Genomic DNA, 23,851 nt, shown 5'->3' with positions numbered 1-23,851 from the left:
CAGAGTAAGATTTCACTCTGTGAGATTTGGCTGTGGTGGAATATGTGGGGTGGGGAAAAAGCAGAGACAAAACTACTTTGACAAATATAAATCCATTTAGCACAATGCATTAAACATTAGTATACCTTCAATCATGAAGCTATAGTTAGTTTCATACCCTGCAAGGAAATAACCTCATCATTTGACAAATTCTGTTAGAGGCCCTCAGCTTTCCGGGTTAAGAAACTGTGCCTTACACTTTATATGTTACACTGATGTCAGGGGATATAAATTATAATTACAGGCATTATTATTCAGAGATGCTGTAGCTCCTGACTCGTGCATCCAAGCCTCCCTCCTGCATGTGTACCTCATAGACTTACCAGGATGTGACAAAGGAAATCTCCTATCAGCCCTGTCAGGATGGCTAAGAACTGGTTTTAGTAATAAGAAAACTGTCTTGATAAATCAGATACTAGCATGCCTTTAAAATGTCTGTTTTACTGTTTCTTCTAAGATTTTGTTCTCCATCTGCTTTGAGGAAAGCAGATAGATTTCAGCATGGCTTTATAATAAATCTTCTCAAGGAGGGACTAGCATTAACATTTGTGTAGGTTCTTTTTCATCTTAATCCAACCTTAGTTAATAATCAGAAAATTCTACATAGTGAGTAAGGAGATGTAATTAACCCTTTGACCCCAGAATCTTAATTGGCGCCTGTTGAAAACAGTGGGCAGTTTAAAAAAAATTTTTAAAAGTAGCCTGCAGTGATTGAAAAAGCTCAGAATGTAGTAGCTTTCTTGATTCAGAATTTTTCAAAATTCCATAGAACTTTCAGATTAATCACATTTAGTTCCCAAGATTAACTGATTGAATGCTTCCTTCCACCCGCCACCTTTTAAGACTAAGACACATACATTAAACCAATATTGGTGCTACTCTTAAAACTTTTCTAAGCAGCAGAATAGAGCTAACTATGGATAGGGACGTCCCTCAGTCAGAAGGCAATAGCTGTGTGAAGAACAACCTTGCCAGTCTGCTGCTGAACCAGATTCATATCCCATTTCCTTATTTGAAAGGTACTCACATCTGAGTTTTGGACATTCTTCTCACACTATAGATATAATTGGCATGATAAATATAAAGGTAAAAAAAATTATGGCTAACCAGGTTTTTTTTTTTTTTTGGTTTAGTTTAGTTTTTTGTTTTGTTTTGCATCTGTGATGACAAACAACTAATCTGACTAGTTGTGTTCTTCCCACACCAAATTGGCTGTTATTTTTAATTGAATTGACTGGATGCTTTGTGTCATGTAGACATAGACTCATTTTAATCTCACCAGGAAATTGGAACATGTGTCAGAGCCTCTGCTTTGCCAAACAAAACTGGCCAGTTCTTAGATCACTGCTGCTTAATAGCATCAGATGTTTAGCCTCCAGAAATTTTTTTTTCCTTACTATGATGCCCAAACATCCTCTACCGTTTTTAGTAAATACATGAGATAGGAACCTAACATTATAAAATCACAATCCCTTTTAGTGAGAAAATAAAGGATGTGTGTGACTGGCAAATGACCCACACTAGATGTTTTGGAGAACTATGAAAGAATCTAGTCTAACTCTGATCTTCCAAATGGTAGGAGATATCTCAGACTCTGTCAGACATCTGTGGCATCAGAATCTGCAAATACTCTAATAGCTGCATGACCAGGACTTTTGCAGAAGATAATTTCCATCCCTCTTAGTCATTCTAGCATATGTGACTCAGGGGAAGGAGTACTGAGCTTGGAGGTAGAACTGCATTTGCTAAGTCTTGATTGAGCACTTGTTGCTAGGTAAAGATAAATAAGACATCACCCACTGGTTTGAAATTTGGGAGTTGGATAAGCCAGTCAGGACCATACAATGTCATCAACACTTTAACAGTATTATTGGGGTACAGCAGATTTAGTCGTAGCTCTGCCACCAGCCGACTGTATGGTCTAATCCAACCATTCAACATCTCTGTGCCTCCGTTTTCTCACCTGTAAAGGGTTTGGAGTTATAGGAGGTTATATCTATGCCAGTTTCATTGGTCCTTTCTTCTCTCAGTAAGCCTTTCAACTGTCATCTGTTCCCATGAAAAGTTCTCCTGTCTCCTCTCTCTCTCTCAAATCTAACAGCAGCATTTTAAGGTTTGAGAAGATGGCTCACACAGTTCTCTATGATTGTATGGCAGGGCAGGGCCATTGGGTTGGGTGGAAAACCTGTCCATGGAGAAGGTTCATAAGGGGGGAGAGCCATCAGAAGATGTCTTATGTGAGGTTAAGACATGTTGAAATAAGATCCTTCCCAAACTTCTACAAACGCTGTGCCACACCCCAAGCTTGGAGGATTGGCTCTCACCAGGCTCCCGAGTGGGTGTCAGTGTTATCAAAGTGAAGGAGTCCACTGAACAGCCTTTTTTCCCTGTCCCATAGCTGATTCCAGGAGAGAGATTATGGAGCAAGGTGACAAGGTGACCTCTTATGGGAGGGACTTGTGGACTCTCCTGTCATCTCACTTCCTGGCTGTCTCCTAACAGTGGGATTTGTCATCTGAACAAACCGTTCAAAATCAAGTGCTGATATTTAAGTCATAGGCCTCGTCTTAGTATAGTTTCGCTTCAGAAAAGCTGAAAAGCTGATATTAATTTAATATCAATCAGAGAACCTTTGTTTTTAATGGAGTCAGTATTGTCATTAATTCTGACTATCAGAGTTTGAACCCAAACTCCATCACTAACTAGAGTCAGGCATGTCACCTACCTTCACTAAGCTTCAATTTCCTTGTATATAAAATGTAAATAATAACATAATTATTTCAGTTGATACTTGTGAAAATTACAAGATAACACGTGTAAACTGCCTAGCACATGTTGCTTAATAAATGGATGATGTCCTGACTGGAAGCTTGTCTATCACGTAATTTGTAATGTAATCGTGTAATGTGACTTTTGAAGTGTTTTCACAACCACCTAAATCAGAGGAGGTTGGGTGCTACTCACAGTCTCTGACCAGTAAGATTCTGAAAATGGGTCAGGAAGCATGGAATCCAAATGTTATGCTACACACACAAACACACACACACACACACACACACACACACACGCACATTCCCCTCCATGTACCTACATACATATAATATGAAAATATGTATATTTCACATATACGTTTAGAGCTCCAAAAAAAGGTTCAGTATTTTAGGCAACTGAAATGATTGCTGAGATTTGAGACCGTCCATTTTTCTACCTGAATTTTACATGTTACTTCCACCTTTCCATGTGTAAAAATTATGTCGTTAATTTAGTGTTGCCGCATACCTTGTTCCCAGTTTGGGTTTCCTGTTTTTTCCAAATTCGCAGCCTTTGTAAAAACCACTAATCTTTGAAACTTCTTTTCCCATACAAGCATTACTTTGCCACCTACCTAGTTAAAGATAAATAAATAAAGCAAAACAAAAGACAAGGAGGATTGAGTGTATAAAATGCACTTGAATTGCAAGAATTTAAAACAAATGTACTTACTCTCCCTTTGAGTGGTATATTGCAGTTGGAGTCCATGATGATTTACACAGATCGTCAAACTGACAATGCAACCCTCCATTTGGAAAGTAGACAAAGGTTTCAGGAGTCACAGATGATGCGTAGCTTCCTTCTCTCCCCACCCCCTTTCTTTTGTTTCCATTTCAGGAACTGTAATAGAATCTAGATCTATCACAATAAAACTTAAGCAGAGTTTTGCAAGAAAGGATTACAGTTTTGTAAGGTTTCAGCCTATAATCATTCACCCATAATGTATTGACTTTTCCTGTTTGTTCTACCACAATAGGCAGTGGTACTGAGAAGGGTATAATCCTTTATTAATTAGCAAATTATTGATGTCCACAGTAGCTCAAGTGGTGATTTTACTTGCTCTTCATATACGGACCTTTTTTTTTCTCTTGTTTCATTATAATTTCCATTTCTGTTCAGCTCTTTAATGGAGAATCTGACTGATTTAATCTTTTAAACTACTGAATTCAAAAAAAAAAAAAAAGACAACAGCTCGTAAAATCACCACGACCCAATTTTGTACATGAATTTAATGTATCTTGATCAAAATGACAGAGACATAAGGAAGGCCTCGAAATAAAGGAAAGCCTGTAGTCTTCATTCAGACCTTGAGTTTGTTCCCATACAGGGCAATGGTGAAACATCTTAGGACATTTGTTAGATGTGAAGAAAAAAGGGGTCTTGAATTCAGTAGGTGTTGCTTTGTGTCACCTGCCCTATTAATTAAATCTCCATCACATGTTTTTTTAACTTAAATATATTTTTTTTTCTGCAGTCCCTGGATGGCTTTGTATTTGCACTAAATCAAGAAGGAAAATTTTTGTACATTTCCGAAACCGTCTCCATCTACCTAGGCCTCTCACAAGTAAGTACAACAATTTAGATTCTTGACGGTGATTGTGAAGGCTCCTTCTGCCTCGTACTTTGCCTTCTTCAACGGATATTCTGCTTAGCATGAAGTATCAAATTTATTCTTTAATGGCCCCTACCTGGCTCTTCTCGCAAAGTCAGTGAGAAAATTCTGTCCGTTCAGAATGTTCGGAATCAACCTGTGCTCAAAAACTTTAGTTCCCCCCTTCCCCACCCCACAAGGATCATTATTAATTTATTGAGAACAAATGAAGTTTCTTCCCTCAGTTGTTTTGAACTTTGAAACCTCTGTGCCCGGTAGGAGAGGGACACACTAATAGTGCTTCCCTTGTGTCCTATTACTGGATGTTTATAGAGTACCCTGCATTATCCTGGGACCTGACACAATGACAGGGAGTCATTTGGAGTCAAGAAATGCTGAAAGAGACCATTAAAATGTGTTGCAGGGAGGGTTCCAGCAAGGATATATTTTGCTGCCTTTGCAAATGCTTCCTAACACTGAAAGACAATTTCATAAAATAAGATCGCCTTTCATGATGTGCGGTTTAATTTCTCGCACGTGTCTGTCCAAGGTTGAAAGAAAAGAAGACAGGAGGCAGCTGGGGCAGAGGACAAAATCCTAGAGGTTAGCTCTTGATATCCTCCCTGGAACACACAAATTTTACTTAGGTTCAGATCCCAGGACACAGGCGGCATCTCTAGAATGCCAACATCCCCTGAAGAAAAGTTTGCAATTCCACTAATTATCCAGATGTGGGCTTTTTTTTTTCTGTAAAAATACTGAACATCTGGATATTTGTGCCCACACAGGTGATTGGCGGAGTTTGACCCTTTTCATCTGGTGGTTTGGCATGAGGAATACACAGCCTCAGTGGGAGGGATTTTGTGTGGATGTGATGATCTGCCAAGTTGGATAATCTACTTCTCATTCAGTTGCCCCTTGGAGCTAAAGATAGAGATAAGATTTGTCTCTCTCTCTTCTTCAGCAAGACCCACCCCAGACTCATTGCTTCTGAAAGTTGGCACCACTCTAAGGAGGCATCCAGCATGGCTGGAGCATTTTGGCTGTTAGTGAGTTTGCTGGGTAATAGCTAAATCAAGAACGACATTGGGAAATAATAAAGAAAGATAGTTGGCATCTGAGGAGGGTTGGAGGAGGAGGAGAAATGCTGCCAAATTTGATTATTTACTGTTGAGAATCCAAGCGAGGGTCCATTAACGCTTCCTTGAAGAACATGCAAGCTATTGGCTATAGTTTATAGAGTAATTCTGTTTTATGTGGGTTTTAGCAAACCAAATTCTACAAACCAGGGTATTGTTAACTCACTATTAGCATTCTTGCATCTTGTTGAAATCTCTGGTTTCATAATAGCCTTTAGTAGGCTTTAAGCCTTGTCTTAATCTGTTTGGGACCTAGTTTTGAGAATCTCCAGTTTTGAGATGGGTGTGCCACTATGTTCCTTCAAACTGTACAGAACTGGAAACACCACTGTTTGTTGTTCTGCAGTGCCCATATTCATCTGTTTTATGCAGAGTACCCAACAAAGTTTAATAAGCCAGTGAAGAAGAAGGATGAATAATTAGTTTAAGCAGGTAAATGCTAATTAGGGAACTCCTGAAAAGCATCCATTATATACTAGCTCAAAACACATTTTACAGCCCTGGTTAGTGGTGTAATCCAAATTCTGTCAAGGCGACTGCATTTTCTGTAATTGAGATGTGTATGTTTGCTTTGCATAACAGATGGCTCTGTATGCTTAGACTGATAGCTAGGAAAATAATAATTGCATTATTCTGGCCAAAAGAATATTAGCTCTTGGGTTTTGGCCATTTCAGTCAGTCCTCCTGCCAGCACAGCATATGCACATATATGGATTGGATTTTCAAGGAAATTGATGCATCTGGAATAGTGTGGCCATCTGAAATATCATCTGTTCAAGAAAAATTTGGCTTTAACCCTGTGCTGGTTTCTTCTTGAAAGCAGTGTATTTCACTGCTTCTCTACTGTAACATTAAGTCAATCTTTTCCTAAAATCGGAGACAAATAATTGAGGTTTCTGCAGAAGAAAGCAGCTGTGTAGACATGGTACAGTAGCTGGCACCTTCTGTGCAGCCATTCCCTGCTATTTTCATGTGATGAGTTTTAAAGTGTATATCAGCAGTCAGCATCTTGACTTACCCAGGAGCAGGCACTGTACCCTCAGTGGTAGATGTGTTCAGTGTTGCCAGCAATGGTGGAACATGCAGGTAGAAACTGTCGTGAGGTACAAGACAGAGGTCTTCATTTGGAGGCACTGTGCAACTGAAATGATGAAGTCTAAGTAATTGGAAAGTGATGTTTGCATATGGTGACGTAGGTGTTTAGCATTCAAAACTTAAGTTTAAGAATACTTCCGAATTAACGTGAAAATAATCCGATAAGAGTGCAGTATGTTTTTAAATGCCTAAAAAATGAGAATAAATTAATCTATGCCAAAACTTTGGGAAGGGATTTCCAACCCAGTAAATGTAAGGTTTGAAGTCCTAGTAGGGTACTTGACACTTAACCCTTTTCATGTTTCTTCAGTGTTGGGGTATGGGGTCCTCATGAGTGACATGCTATATAAAATATACTCAAAGTTATTCAAGTAAGTACATACTTTATCTTTCACACACACACACAGACACACACACACACACACACTCACATACACACTCACACACTCACATACCCTTAATTGAATGCAAACCAAACACTGTGTCCCACAACTTTGGCTCAGAAGTTATTCCATCAAATTTTAGTCAGATATAAGGAGTCTATGAAATTATGGTCCCTCAGGCCCTTTTTAAAAATAGTTTCATTAAATAAAGACAAAGCAGGCAGCCCCCATGGCTCAGCGGTTTAGCGCCGCCTTCAGCCTGGGGTGTGATCCTGGAGACCGGGATCGAGTCCCACCTTGGGCTCCCTGCATGGAGCCTGCTTCTTCCTCCCTGCCTGTGTCTCCGCTTCTGTGTGTGTGTGTGTGTGTGTGTGTGTGTGTGTGTGTTGTGAATAAATAAATAAAATCTTAAAAAAAAAAAAAAAAGACAAAGCATAACTATCAAAGACTTACCCAGTGAAGTTGTGAAGTTGTTGAGGGATATTGCGAGGATGTCAGTTCATTAGAGCTTATTATATCTGCGTTTGTAACTCTCAAAATATCCCTTCCTTGGTTTTATTTTCCTTCAACATGTAAATAAATATGGTGGAATTTAAGTAGATTATGTTCAGGAAAGAATTAGGATTATATTTTGCCTTGTGAGAAAACTAAGTAGAGATACTTCTGAGCTCTGCTCTGTAGTGTGAGTGTAGAGACAGAGTGCATTTCTCCCCTACACTCCCTTGAGTGTAACAGCTACTGGTGGCCATTGCATAGTGTGGTGGCCATTCTCTCTGAAGTATTTTCATATTGTCAGGATGATGGGAATGAAGGGATCTGTGATGATGTTTGAACCTCCTCAGCAGCCCTTTCGACTTTGCCAGAGATAACGTACTTAACTCAACATCCAAGCTGTGTTTTCAGGTGATAGAAATATGCGCTGTTGACTTGCTTCCCTAGGTAAAGCTAATTCCCAGTTGCTCACTGTGGAGACTTCTACTTAAAGAAAGAGCCCCAGATATCAATACTGAGTTTGGTTTGTGTGGAGATTAAATGTCTTCTTATACCTGGTGATAGCATTCAGAGCTGCTAAAAAAAACTCTACTCTGTAGCTGTCATAGACTAAACATAAGTGAAAATGAAGAAAGGTAACAGTGTGTATTCCCTAGCACTGAAAGTGTAGGAATAGTACATAGCCAGATTTTATGAAATCTCTTCCAGGGTATAAGGGGCATAATCACCAAAGGATCCAAAAGACTTTATATGATAATTTTTTTAAAGTCCTAGTTTGATATAGGACTTGGAGAAATAGTCATTTGTTAGCTTATACCAAAGGAATTAGTTTACATAAATGCATATAATAAAAAATAATGGCAAAATAGAGGTAGGGTATAAGGGAAAAAAAGACAAAAGTAAGTCATTTGTTACCATGTAGCAGGAGAACACAATAGATGCTCTATGAAAGGGTATAAATAGTCTGATTAAAGCTTCACATTTAGCTATGAGCTTCCCAGTAACCAAAGCAAAAAGAGAAATACAGCTATTCATCAAAAAATCAGGAAAGCATCGCATCCTAAGGAAAGCAAAGATTTCCTGGGACTGAAGTATAAAAATAAATCTCAGATACAATCTCTGTAGGGACTAGTTTGTAGATTATGACATACTTATTTGCTTCCATTGGAGTTTATATGCAGAGCAAGGCTGTGTTGACCATGTAACAAATATGAACAAATGTATTGCAGATCTCACAAGCAGACAGGAGACTCTTTCCCCCTCAGATGTTGGTGTTCCAAAAATCATTCTGAGTGATTTTCTAAACATCCAGGCCTTATAATAGCATTGACCAGTTTGATGGTTTATGTGCTTTTATAAATCAGCTTTCCCTCATCCATACACAAATCCTGCATTTTCTCTTAAATACTAATGAGAAGTTTAACATTAGAGTTGCCAGAGGCAGAGGACATGGGTCTCAGTTAACCAGAGGATAAAAGAGGACTCCTATTTTTTTAAACATTTTTCCTTGAAAGTGGGGTGAGAGATGATGATTCTGATGCACACCTGTACCAGCAAAATGTTTTCAGTTTAACACAGGGTCTTATTTAAAATAAAATAGGATCTAGAGCAAACTGGGAAATTAACAGATTTTTACACTGTGATATATTTAGAAAATACCCTGCAGCCAGCTAACCACTCTCTTGAGATGCTCCCTAAACTCCCCACCAACTACCTCCGGTGCCAGCTTGCCTGAGTCACTTCTCACCCAGTCCCCATCCCAGTGGAAGATAGGTCCTCGTTGTCATAAGCTAGCCAGAAGGTAGCTGCACACAAGCTTACAAATTGGCTGGTTCCAACACAGCTTGCTGAAAGGGGAAGGGTGGTTGCAGACAGAAGGGCTAATAACAGGTGAAGGTGAAAAGAGGTGAATGATTATTTTAAATTTAGTCTTTTTTTTTAAGCCATGCAGATATATTTACCACCAACTCCTTTCCCCATCCTGTTGTTGTTCTCCATATTTTGGATTTCGCTGCATTTGTTATATAGAATGGCAAATAAAATTACAGCTACAGCACACAAGTACAAGGTCAAATAAATGACAGAGCTCAGTCTATTTGTGAAGCTATTCTGAAAGGGAACCATGGTGCCAAATGTGGTTTATTTGAATAATAAAGAAGAATTAGATTCCCCTGATAACTTGGCTGAGGGCCAATAAATCACTGGAGGTTAAAGATGCTTTGCAACTGCCATGTCTTTCTTTTGCTTTTCCGAAGTACACCCTCAACTCTTCCGTTCTACATTTTTCAATGCAAATCAAGTTGAGGTTAGTAGGTGGTTAATATTCTCGCTTCCATGCTTGTAAAAGATATATATATATATATATTGCTTTAGTAGGGTGGAAAAAAAAAAAGAAAACATTAGCTTTCCCTACAAGTTATTACTCTTGTTTGGTATCATCACATCCTAGAGAGCTGGAATATAAAGACAAAAAAGGTATTATTTCAGCGCAGCACAGGGTTTATCATAATGGGGCCACGTGCTAGCATTTTTTCGGTTGGTGTTCTAATTTTAGGCAATTCTCACATAACTTGGGTTCCTTGAATAAACGAATACATGGAGCCCTCCACATACTGCTTTGTGACACACCCCCCCTTTAAAGGCTTTCAAGTGAACACATCTCAACATAAAAAAAGAAAGGAAAAGAAAAATGTGTAATTTTCAGCAGCTTGTATGTTGTTTTTTCTTTCCCCAGCAAGTCTGCATTTTTCTCCTGTACTAATCATAAAAAGTTCATCACTTCTTGGTGTAACAAAGAAAAATGCCCTTTTGAATGTGGAAGCTCTGAGGGTTTAGAGACTATTGAGAAAATATAAGTATCAAAATAATTCAGAAACAGTACAAGGCCCAGTGGCACATTATCAATTTACAACATTTAAATTGATAAATGCTTGGTGGTGAAGGCCTACAAGGGCACTTTGAAAAGCAAATAGCGACCTGGTGAAGAAATTGATTTTTCCCCCCCGAAAATGACTGCATGATGCATCATTTGACTGCATGCTGTCCGAGTGCTTGACAGAGATAATCTCAGCAATCCCATGGGTGACCTTATCGTTCTCACCAGGGCAACTTTGTCGACGTTACTGACTTTGTGCATGTCAAGGTTCCTCCCGGCAGGATCCTTTGGGGAAAAAGTTCCTCTGTTCGATCCAGATATTGAACTGCTCCCTCTTCCCCCTTTTCTTCCCACCCCACCCTCTCAAATAGGCAAACACGCCTCTTTATTTCATCCATAATTATGAATGAGCCAAGCAGGACACAGCAGCTCTGTGCTCCACACCTTTGTTGAAATCTTATTATTACCTTTGAGGTCAGGGGGGTCCTGCTGATACCTTATATTAGCAGGATCTTTTTATCAGAAAGGGTAGAAGAATCCCCTCACCTTCCCCCACAGTGCTTTCCCATTTTTAGCGAAAAATGAGAAATGCTGGCCAGTTGCTCTCTCCCTCGCAAGGTTTGGTTTTGGTTTTGTTTTGATTCCCTCACACGGAAAGCTTCTGAAACTGTTTTTAATCCACCCCCTTTCATTTTTAATAATGTGGTTTCCTCACCCTCCAGGGACTCGAGGGGTTTCTCTGGTTACTTTACAATTATGTAATCCTGACACAAGGCCCAGGTCACGCGTCGCCCTGTGCTCTTGGGCTTTGCATCCCAGTGGCAGCCTCTGTTGCAAGGATTCGTTGCAATCCGGTGAGGCTTCCTCAGGACCACTGGTGTTTACAAAATATTTTTTCTGCCGGAGAGGAATAATTGACAATTTTTTATGCTTCCAGTTTTTCTGTTGGTATACATGGATGTGTGTGTGCGCGCACGCCTGCCTGTGTATCAGTAATCTTCCTGCCACACGGCTTGTCGTTGGTAATTACAATTCTTGATTAGCCACTTCTTGAAAGCAGCAAACACCCTGCCTGGTTTGGCACCCTCAAGCTACAGTCCCCACTGGCTCTGACACCCTCAGTTCACCATATTCAACCCCTTTTACCTCCTTCTTTCATCCACAACATTAATTCTGAGTGAACAAGACGTGCTTCCTTGCTTTTGACAAGATTTGCTGCAATCTCATGCGACAAAAACCCAACACTCATTCCAGATTCAGAAAGTAGGATTTATAACAGCATTTTAATTTAATGTTGGATGTCGAACATATAAAGAGATCACAGTAGTACTAGAGCTGAAAATTGATGCCTTTTTTATTAGTGTCCTCTCAGAAGTGGGTGAGACGCTGTTTGTGCAGTGGAGCACAGAGCAGCACAGTCAGATGAATGAGGATATGCTATCTGCAAGGAATCATATTTCAAGCCACTGTCGGCCTCTATTGATGTGCTCAGAGTTGAAAGGTTATGCTAGTAAATGCCATCCGAATTTCCAGCATTAGAAATCGGTAGAATAATCTGCTGGCTGTCACTTTATGCTCAGCCTAAATGCACTGCATGAGGATGTTTTACTTATTTTAACTTGAAATTAATTTCTTATTGCTGGAGCATTTCTTTTCTCTCTTCCATGCATTCATCAGTCCCCAAATGGGACCAATTTTTAACAGGCCTTCTGAGTAAACCAAAGTCTCTGAAAGAAAATGAAGGAAATCTGCATCAACATACATGAGAATTATAGTCCTCTTATTTATTCCTTTGAACATATTTTACCAGGCACCGAGACTAAAACACAGAAAGTCCTGCCTGCCAAGGGGGCTCATCTAGTTAGGCTGTATCACAGCATCACAAGACAATAAAACATAGGCTCACCAGTTTCAAATTGATAATTTGAAGAACCTTTTACATGGATTCTTAATTTCTGGAGTTCATATGATCAAGAAAAAACAAGAAAATGAAGTGTCTTCATTTTATGGGCTTGGGAAATGTAAAGGCAGAAAGCAATACTTTTTGAAGAGCCAGCTTGTTTTATTTGTGTGGATAGAATGATATTTTCACTCTGGTTTTTAAAGTAGAGGGCTGAGCAAAAGTAAGATGGAGAAGAAAATTTAGTCATCATTCTAAGTCTGTAATTTATTCATTTTTAAATAATGAAATGGTGTTTTTCTGAATTAACCCATGTATTATTCATGCAGGCGTTGGCAATGTAATATCCCCGGTTTTCTGGAAAGCAATGTACATTTCTTTGCCTGACAAGCAGTATTTTCTATATGGTATTAATTTAATGGCTTATTTTATTATGCAAAGTTGGAAAGTAAAGATAATTTCTGTCTATAATGTGGTGCTTACATAGGCAATATATGCAAAAGAATACCTCCACACCTAAACCAGCTATCCTTCCTCACTTAGCCTGGACCCTGTGAGAGTGATGAGCAAAGGCACACTGCTCATATGAAGAATAAGAAATAACTTGACCTCTTGGGAAGGGGGTCACAGAATCGTTAAATTCATGTGAAATCCAAATTTCATTTCTACACACACACATTCAATCTATATTGGGTTTTAGCTCTTACATAAGAAGACATGGTTTTCATGACAGGAGTAACATGGCAACAATTTCAGTGATAATTTCAGTTGGAATATAATAAGGAAATTGACTTTAGGTTTTTGCATAAGTTTTAGAACTAGGCTGATAACCTGGAAATCGATGCCACTTTTAGACAACAAATGCCCTGTGGCTTTTATCCTTCTTATTCCCTCAGCCCCCTTTGGATGACAGTCCAAAGATGCAATCTCTTTTTCCTAAGTAGTCATTCTTAAAGAGACTGATAGCAATTGTTCCAATGATTTAGAGCATCTTTTGATGTACAGGCCTATATATGTGTATGAATGTATAAATTGCTTTCTTTTCTTTATGATTGGGCTTTTTATGCCTACTGCATTTTTGTCTACTGATAGAAATAATTTCCAAAATGATTCACCAAAACAACAAACTAGGTTTTCCTTTAGGTGTCTCCTCCCCTTTCAGCCTCCGTCCACTGTCCATTTACCACCTTCAGTAATAAACAAAAACTTCTTTTGATGCTGTTCATTTGTAATACGCTGGCAGAGTAAATCTATTAATTTCAATAAGTAGGCAAACTTTTTGAGAGCAAGAGAATGTGTGCAGGAGGGACTTTTCCCTGGGAAGGAAAAAGAGTGGTTTCGGATTGGATTTTTTTCAAGACGAGTTCTGGCCCTGGGCAGGAGTGACAAAAAAATACCTGTGTGCCAGGTGTGGCGTTTTGTAGATCTCAGAAATCTGTCATAAGTGCAGCATTTGAATTCAAGTAGAGAACCAGACATTCCATTTAGTTTTTTTTCTACATTTTGGAGAAGCAAGCTGTGTATCAAGCAGCCTCCTCCTTTTTGGCCTCTCTCCCCGGTAGGAGCCTAGCTTTAGAACCACAGGCAGTCCCTTTTAGTAATGCTTTGCCAAGAAAACAATAGAAGATTGCCTCTCGATTAGGAAAGAGCTAAGGCTTTAAGGAGCATAAACACATACATGAATCTCTGAGTTTTACTATCGCTCTGAAGTCTGTCTGGACTTTTAAGTGTTTGTTCCTACTGTATTTATTAGATGCTTAAATCTGGTTCATCAAAGTCTCTAATTGTTAAACCTGATACTTTGGGGAGTTTAAAAACATTTGTGCAAAAGGTACTTGTCTATACATAGGAGAAACACTGAGAATTGTTTCCAGAAAACAGGAATGATAGCATTAGCTAGTTCTGGTTCTTTCCCATGACCTGTATAGGATTGCTTTCTTTTAAGAAATGTTGAGGCTAGCAAAATTGCTAAATGACAGAATAAAAATTATTTGTATTGCAAGGTGCTCCTGTAAGTGGTGAATTTCTTTCTTGCTTTTAAATATCCATGCAAAGAATTATTATCTACTTGATGAAATCAAAGGGGGGGGGGTTGTCAAAGAAAGAGAGAGGCACAAAAATTAAAGTGTTCAGAGGCATTCCGCTTTAAGATCAATCAAAAATGACTATGTGGAAATGAGATTCTGTTGGCAGATAACTTTTTAAAAGCGAGCAGGGCTCACCATTCCTAGCAAGTATGGGGATCAGCCTCAGTCACTCAGTGTAACAGGAGTGTTATTTGCAGCCCCCTGGTTCGGACGATCAGACCATGCACTCTAGTTGGCCAGGATCACTTCAAGCCGCCATTCACCAGAGGTTTAGCATGCTTGTGATGTCCTGTCTACATATCTGTGGGAATGACAAAAGTCTACACATCCCTCAGGACAGAAGATGCAAATTAGAGGAAAATAAGAGGTGAGACTGAGAACCAATTCCCTGAAATTAAAAAAAAAAAGAAAAGAAAAAAGAAAAAACATAATTTTTCCAGTTCATTAATTAAAATTGACATTGGAGGGTTTGCAAAGACCAGGAAACGACTGTGCCATTTCACTACATTTCAAAACCTTTTCACTTGAGCAGACAAGTAAATCATGCAATTACTGGGACTCATTCAGCTCTTTAGTAAAAACACAGGCCTGCAACCTTGGGTGTAACATACATTGAAATTAGAAGAGTTGAACTGAAGATATTTCTAAAATGTCACAACTGCTCCGTGACACGGGATGATATGTTTATCCATTCATTATCACCGAGAACACCTGGGGCGGTGCTCAGGAAATCAGATAGTGCCTTTTAAAATAATTATAAAAGAAGCATAGATTAGCAAGCTGAGGGGAAAATAGACAATCCTGAATCACGATGTTACTAATTCTGATCTGTTTGGGGGCATCAGCTTCCAAGTCACAACAGTATAATAACTGACTGCAACTGTCAGCAGCCCTGAGGAGAGAGAGTGCCAAGTACGACTATTTCTAAAAAGCAAATGTTTTCCTGGAGATGAAATCCCAAGCATTCATTTTCTGTTTGTAAAATGAAAACACCGAGTCCATTGGTGGTGTTTCTGTTGTCAGTTTCTTGATCCCTTTTGTCTAATAGCCCTTCGGTCTTTGGAGAAGCCAGAGAGCCCACCCGGACTTAGATCCAGGAGACCTGGTCCTGGTCTTGCCTTTGCTGCTAATCAGGCAAGTGACCTTCCAGAAGCCCGGATCTTAATTTTTCTTAAGTGTGAAATGAAGGAGCGATTTCTCAGGCTCCTTCTTCTTTAAAACATGTGCTCTCTGAAATTCATTCAACACTGGACATTTTCTCCTAAGCACTAGGGTAGGGGCGGAGGAGGGGAGCCTGGAAGAAGTAGGCTATTTTATTTTTAACCTTCAAAGGAATTTAGTTGAGCAGATGCTACCCTGAACTAGTCAGAGTAGGAAAGAAATAATATGGCTTTTAAAGGGCACATCTAGCATATCTACTGGGGTAAAGTAATTCTGGCAATGCTTCAAAGGATATAACTTTTGATGGTAAAGTAGGTAGGCTTTCGAATGAAATCACATATGGCAGGCTGTCAAAGTCTCCTACACTTTCAGTACATTTATATAAGTGCAAATGGAGGCTGCGTAGATGGGGCAATTTCCTGCTAAGACTGCTCTCAGATTATCTGATATTATTTGACTAAATTATCTCTGTAGAAGCTGAGGACAACTTTTATGATCAAATATTTTGAAATTAGTTTTCCTCGTTGGCAGATTATCTGAAATATGAATTGCTCTCGTTTGAGCACTTGAAATTGAAAGGCTTTGGTAATAGCAATTATAGAAAAACAAGGGTACTGAAGTGCTGTATATCACGCTGAAGGGGATATGTTTATAGGTCAGTGATGTCAATAACTGTAGTTCTCCCAGATACCTCGCCGTTACCCTTTTATTCTGGGCCAATTCAAAGGACAGACTGACTTTCTTTTTAACAAGGGTATTTCATGTTTGAGGGTAAATACTGAATTTATTGACTCCAGACATTTAAACATAGTCAATTCATATTTATTACGTTTCCCAAACCTTTTATAAGGTGTGTGAGGATCTAAAAAGTATGAACACACTGAAAATGTGTAGAATTCTAAGTAATTCTGAGCTGTTTTATCTGTACGATTGACTTGTGTGTTCCTGCTGCCTTCTCTGTGAAACTTTTGTATCAGTCACTCTGTAGACCTTCTCTGCTCCTATTTATAGCTTCACAGTGAACAATAATTATAAATAACATTTATAAAGCCCTTACCATGTGCCAGGCACTGTTCAAAGCACTTTCCTACCATTAAAATGTATGCTCCTAACCATAAGACTATCCCTATTTTATAGATAAGAAAAGGGAGGCTTGGAGAAGTAAAACAGCATGTCCAAGGTCCTACATCTGGAAAGTGGCAGAGCTTGCATTTGAACCCATCCCACTTAACTCCACAGCTCATTGTTAACCATTATTGCCACCTACCTCTGGAAAGTTTTAGGTGATTAACAAGTAGAAATAGTCAAAGTTTATGGCTTAAGAGAAACTGAGGCATGGAGCAATTGAGTATCCTGCTGAGAACCGTAAAATAGGTACTCTCACAATGCCACCGTGTATAAATGAACTTCTGAAAACTTTGGTAAAGTTACATGGATCTGTCCAAAAATTCAGATGTCCAACATTATTAGAAATTTTACCAGGATTCGATAGCAAGGCCAATTATCAATAATAAGGGTCTAAATCCAGGAGACCTGTGACATTTGCCACATATTTAATGTGTATCCATTCATGCTAGGATTCAGCTAAGACTGAATGGCCCACATGTGTCCAAAACTGTCCTGAAAACGGATGTTATTAGGCCTGGTTCCTGTCTTCAAGGACCTAGTGTCTTCAAGATGCCATAGGCATGGCAGCCAACCCGCAGTGACCTATAGATAGTTGATGTCAAATATCTTAATGAATAATGAATGTCACACATTACAATAAAAAGATGCACTATAGACCAGGGGAGCAGAGGATAAGGATAACTACCCGCCTGGAGAAGTTTGAAAAGGATTTGCCCCCCAAAAATGATTTTTAGGTCAGGCCTTGCTGAGCATTTCCCACATGGAAAAGCGTAAGGTGGTATTCCAGACAAAAGGAGGCATATCTGTGAACTCATTTTTTACCATAAGAGATGCATCTCGAAAGTTAAGAGAGGGCCAGATTGGAAAGGAGGTCCTAGGAAGCTAGGGAAATTGAACTTTCCCCTTTTAAACCCTGGGGAGCCATAAAATGTTTTAAAGGGAAAAGTGAAATAGGAGATCTGTGCTTCAGAAAAAAAAAAAATTATTCAGGCCAAAAAAAAAAAAAAAAGAAGATGATGGCATCTTCTAATTAAAAGACAGATAAATGGTCCAAGGAAGAGATTAAAAATGAATCACAATAGGGCACACACCTATGGAAATAAAGAGTAGGGAATGGATTTGAGAGGCCTTTTTCAGGTAAGATCAATGCCTTGGTGACTGATCAGATGTGATGGGAAGCAGGGAGGAAGTGCATTTCTAACACTAGTTCCAATTTAGAAGTGTGGTATTTGAAAAACTTATAGAATATCTGTTGGATACATAGCCTTTAGAGCTGGAGAGAATGGGTTTATAGTTACAGGTTGGAAAGGAGTTAGCATAGATGTGTACCTGTACCTGAAAGAGGTAGATGAGATTACTAAGGATCTTGAATTTGCAGTTCAAGGAGAAGGAAGAAGGGACCACTGGGAAAACAACTCTGAGAAGATCCCAATTTACAGACAGGTAGAGGAAGAGAAGATGGTATATAAAATGAAGTACAGATGATAAGAAAGTGCCCTGGAGAGTCTCTTCCCTTGAGAATAACCTAGAAGTTGTCATTAGGAAGGTCAAAGAAAAACACATTTTTCAGAAAGGATGTGATTGCATGCCCAAGAGTTAGAATACTACAAGGACAGGGAAAAGCCATTACATCCATTGGTTAGAAGATTACTAGTGACGTGAATGTTGTCACTAACACCCTGAAGGCTGAAGGCAGAATGCAGGAGGTCATTGAATGAGAGGTACAAATGTATTAGGTGTGTTAGCCTTTCCAAGAAGTGCAGGGATAAAGAATTTGGTTAGGAGAAGGGGAAGGTGCAAAGTAACTTGAGGGAGACGTGGGGTTGACACATCTCATTTTTTTTTAATTTTTTTTTTATTTATTTATGATAGTCACACAGAGAGAGAGAGGGAGAAGCAGAGACACAGGCAGAGGGAGAAACAGGCTCCATGCCCCGGGAGCCCGACGTGGGATTCGATCCCGGGTCTCCAGGATCGCGCCCTGGGCCAAAGGCAGGCGCCAAACCGCTGCGCCACCCAGGGATCCCCGACACATCTCATTTTTAAGCTTAGATGGCTTTACCATTAGGTTGAGAAGTTAGACATGTAGAAAAGATATATTAAAGATTGAAAAGAGGAATAATCTTTGAACCCAGGTCTCAAAAGCATAAGCTTGGTAGTGTGAAGACCACGAACCTGAAAAATAAATAGGACTATTTCTTGCTTTTCTGGTGGAGAAAAGTTGGGGAATGGAGTTTGGAGATAGAGGTGGGGAAAGAGAAAGAGAGAGATCAGTTTGGGAGGAATTCATAGTATTGTTCACCTGGGTGAAGGTAGAGCCAGGAAAAGACTCTGTAGTTACTTTTGCTGGCATTGATCAGCTTTGATTGATCCACACAAGGGTACAACTGACAGAGACAGGAAGTAGCAGGGATGCCAACTGTAAAGAAAGATCAAAGCAGGCAAGGCCAGTCGCAGGCCAAGGCCAGGGTAACTCCCTTTTCTGTCAAACCTGTTGGTGGTATCACCCATGAGCCAAAAATCCTAGGACATTCTGGAGGGAGAATGGATTCAGTTGTGGGCCAACACCTCCTGCGATTAACTAGAACCATTTAATGTAGCTTGTTAGGCATCAGTGTGGCCTGTCAACTCTGCCAATCCCACTGGTAACTGATGATGAGGTCCACTAAGAATATGAGAAGCGAAGATTCAAGAGTTGTATGCATTACTCCCCCTACTAACACCTGATAATTTGTACAGAAAGGGAAAAAAATGGAGAAGGTATTTTCTGTAATAATTTTAAGTTTAAAATCCCATCTTTGCTTCTTTTCTGCTTCCCTTAAATCACATATAAGCAGGGACACCTGGGTGGCTCAGCGGTTGGGCATCTGCTTTCAGCTCAGGACATGGCCCCAGGGTCCAGGATAGAGTCCCATATCAGGCTCCCTGCATGGAGCCTGCTTCTCCCTCTGCCTGTGTCTCTGCCTCCCTCTCCTTCTTTCTCTCATGAATAAATAAGTAAAAGCTTTTTAAAAAAAAAATCACATATGAGCGGCCCATATGATTGGTGATTTCATAAGTCTCTCTTTGTAGTTTTTACAGTGGTCTTTATTGTTCTCTCTGAATACTGAGGCTCCCACATTCCTGTTCTCCTCATCTGCTTCTCCATCCAATCAGTACATGACCAGTAAAAAGAATATCTTGCAGATGTACAAGGTCTGAGAACATTACAATCCTTCACTGAACTCTTGGTGAAGGAAGCGATTTGTTTGTTGTCTGGAGTTTATTTTGTGGTGAAAAACAAAGCCTTTAGGCTTTTAAAATCCATTTCTCATTGTTCTTTTTAATTGTCACTGGTTATAAAATAGAAAGCTGTTTAATAATTGTTAGGAGACTTCTTCCATCTACCATAGTCATGATTTGGTTTACATCAGACAAAATGTAAATTCAAAATCTGGAGAACGTGTCTCAATCCTGCTTTTTGTTTCTTGAGAGAGAGACTAGAATAAAGGAAATAAAAAGATGGAGTGAGGATTAAGAAAGAATAAATAAGAGGGACACCTGAGTGGCTCAGTGGTTGAATGCCTGCCTTCGCCCCAGGGTGTGATCCCGGGGTCCTGGGATCAAGTCCCACATCAGGCTCCCTGGTAGTACCCCTCCCCACCCCGCCCCCCTTGTAGCCCACTTTAACTCTTGGTTTGCCAAGTACCAACTGGTGGCAAACTAGCATTCTGCAGATCTTTAAATGGAATGTGTAAAGTAAGCTATGATATATGCCCACTTGCAAAAGTGGGCCTATTAAATGAAACAAACGCCGTCCGTGTCTGTTTCTAGCTGAGGTTATAATGTGTGAGGTGGTCGTGAGAGCCAGATTCCCCTCGCCTTCGGTGTCGTAAACCACGCAGTTTATAGTAGCATATGAATTCGTAGAGCTGATTGTTTTATTATATTTGAGTGTAAATTTTTCATCCCTTTCAGTTCTCCCACCATTCTCAGAGAATACAGGTTTTGTGCTGATACGATGTTTCCCAGCTCTAGGCATGGCCTACCCCTACCACTGACTGTAATTTACTTTTTGGTGTCTGTCGCCTTGAGCTTGCCTTCTGACTAGCTTGTTGAATGATGTGCTAATCCATTATATTTTTCAGACAAGTGTATCGACCAGTATAAACAGACTGGAGGGCACAAACCTAAATGAAAGCTATACTTCCCTGAATCATTTAAAAAGCTCCTGCTTGGTGGCAGTGCAAAATAACTTGGCTCTGTACATTAAGTAAAGGGGAGGGAGATCTCAATAAATAAAACAAAAAATTGAAATATCCCTGCCTGCAGGAGCTTAGTCCAAGTCTCAAATGTTCACCTTTATTCACCTCTATTTTTTTTTAACATGATCATCAGAAAGGGCCTCTTTAAAATGCCCTCTCCTAATATAAATCTAGAGTGAAACACAGCATTCAACATCTCCTGCCACTGGTGAGCATTCTTACTCGATCCCCAAGTGTCTTTCACTTTCAGTCACTTGCATAACTGCACCATATTTATGCAAATAAATAGCAGAAAGCAGGCACTCAGAGGAATTTCAGCAGAAAAATGAAGTCTTAGCGCAGGCCCTTCTGAGTCTCTCCCATTGATAAGAGATGTGGGAATGGATGGCCAAATGGGTTGGGGGAAAATAAGTTTTGAATTAATCTTCCTTTAAAAATAAAAAATGTCAGCTGAGCCTAAGTCCTTCGATTTACAAGACCAAAGCCATGAGGTAAAGATTTATTGGTTACAGGGAAGTCTGGGTGGCTCAGTGGTTGAGTGTCTGCCTTTGGTTCATGTCATGATCCCAGGGTCCTGGGATCAAGTCCCACCTGCATCAGGCTCCCCAGAGGGAAGCTGCTTCTCTCTCTGCCTATGTCTTTGCCTCTATTTCTCTCATGAATAAATAAGTTAAATTTAATTTAATTTAATTTAATTTAAAAAAAAAAAGATTTACTGGTTTCAGTGTGAGTCAAGACTCAGTACTTGGTGAAACTTCTGGTCCGTACATTCACATTTAGCCTGGCACCAAGTAACATTTTGAAAAAAGGTGTGCCTCAACTGAAAATACAGCACAACCAAAGGAAAACAGTTTCCTGATGATAAACAAGGGCTTGAGTTTTTTCTGACACTTTCGATACCCATTTACTTTTACAAAGGGTTGTATTGAGAATTACTCCTATCTCTTCAGGTTACCAGTATAAAAAATATGAACCCATTCTTCCCAAATCTCTTGCTCTGCTTCCTGAGGTTTGTGAGGTGTACTGTGTATTTTCCACCTTTGATTTATTCTTAATGGCCAGACACAGACCCTGATAGACCCTTCAGTCTGCGGAGAGAGGGGGAGGTTTCAGAACACATTCCTGAACCTCCCACTGGATAGTCATGGGCGTTGGGTAAGGCAAGGTATGGGGCTTGTATGCCCATTTGACAAATGCAGATACTAAAAGTACTAGGAACAAATGGCCAGGATCACAGAGCTGGTAAGTGGCTTCATCTCTGACTTCCCACTTCCTTTCTTGGACAAACCCAATCAATGCTGAGACTCTTACTCTCCTACTAGGGAAGGGGCCAAACTGAGCGTGGCATGGATCTCTCTGCCCTCTATCCTGACATAGCAAGTGCTGCCATGCCACCAGCAACCCAACCCCCAGCGAGTTTTACTTTTTGAGGGGATAAAGGAAATTAAAACATTGTTGAACAAGAATGTTTGTGGAGATGCTGAGCAATAGCCCTTATGACAGCTTAAAATTCCGAGCCTGCACATGCACAAACCTGTATAAGGAGAATCAGTGAACAAATCCTTCCCTCAATTCCAAAAGCAAATAAAAGGACCCTTTGTGGCCACACACAACCCTTCTTTGATCTCTGGTGCAGCATCTCTCAGCTTTGTGCCAATTTTAAACATACTACATGGAGTTTGAAATTCACTTCTGGGCCTCAGACAGCCGGTTGGGTCAGCATGTTCTTTCTAGTTATTTCTAAAAGAAATTACCACCCACAGCTCTCTTTGCTGTTTTGAGAGTTCTAAACTCATTCTTCCTTTGCCTCCTCCTCATGTTGTAAGTTGGATGGACTACTGCTAGCATTCCTCTGCTCACTCAGAGGTTTGGCCAACAGGGTTGGTAATCTATCCTACATTTATCAAGGGCACTGAATAGATATTTATTGACTGAATGACTAGGTGAATATCCTTCAACTTCCATGGAGTATTTTCTCATATGAATAATCTTGCATTCAGGAGCTTTCTAATGAGACAATCAGTTCTGAACTTTGTTTTAATCTTCCACTTTAATGGACCAAGGGGAGGCATGACTAGGATCACTTGTAGTTTAGGGAGACTGGTTTGATGGGCCCAACCTACTCATCATCTAATCAAGCCAGAGGAAAAAAACAGTTATCTTTTCTCACAGAACAATACGTTCAAATAATGAAGGTAGTTCAAACATTAGCATCGACATAGCAGAAAGTGGGAGTGAGCTTACATTTATCAAGAAGGTCTGTGCACCAGGCTTCATATTAGCAGCAGGAGCATTAACAACAGCAGCAACTTCTATCTATTTGAGCAAATGATATATGCCAGAAACTACACTTAATCCTCTACATATGATTCTCAATTAACACTTGCAACAACGCTATGAGGTAGAGTCTACGAACAATAACTTTATGAAGTAGATTTCATCATCTCCATTTTATCCATAGTGACTAGTACCAGCCAGAGAGCTCTAACCTCTCTGATGAGAAGGTGAGGGCATTGGGGCAGGCTTTGTGGGGAAAATGAATCCCAGGGCATATCTTAAATGTAAGTCCTCTTATTCATATATCTCAGCAATTCAGACTTTATACCAACATGAATAAACAAATACACAAAGAAATCTTTTTTGGATTCAAATAATAAACCTGTACAATCAGAAAAGCCTCATATCTTATTGGATGATTTGGGCTGGGCAGTTGAATGATCTATAGGATCTCACTATGTGACTTGACAGATTTCATATCTCAGTTCCTTGGTATTTTCACCTGTAAAACAAGAATAATTATTCAGCCTCTCTATATTTTCTAATGAGAGATGATAAAGATTGATGAAATATAGGTGCATGGAATGAAGGATTCAGAATAAATGCACTCCTGAATTCATAGATATGCT

The 23,851-nt window shown here is 39.7% G+C and overlaps 1 protein-coding gene across 5 annotated transcripts in view; it reads left to right on the top strand.

The window, feature by feature from the left end:
• Positions 1-23,851, top strand: part of NPAS3 (neuronal PAS domain protein 3) — an 841,567-nt gene that overhangs the window by 602,317 nt on the left and 215,399 nt on the right. For all 5 annotated transcript variants that reach the window (XM_041759624.1, XM_041759625.1, XM_041759623.1 and 2 more), the window contains one exon: positions 4,325-4,414. In XM_041759624.1, the coding sequence (XP_041615558.1) occupies positions 4,325-4,414 (90 nt within the window). The remainder of the gene's footprint in view (positions 1-4,324; positions 4,415-23,851) is intronic.

The sequence above is a fragment of the Vulpes lagopus genome, chromosome 6 (assembly GCF_018345385.1).
Source record: "Vulpes lagopus strain Blue_001 chromosome 6, ASM1834538v1, whole genome shotgun sequence".
Lineage (NCBI taxonomy): Eukaryota > Metazoa > Chordata > Mammalia > Carnivora > Canidae > Vulpes > Vulpes lagopus.
The sequence above is the reverse complement of the archived record's forward strand: the minus strand, read 5'-3'. Positions and strand labels throughout refer to the sequence as shown.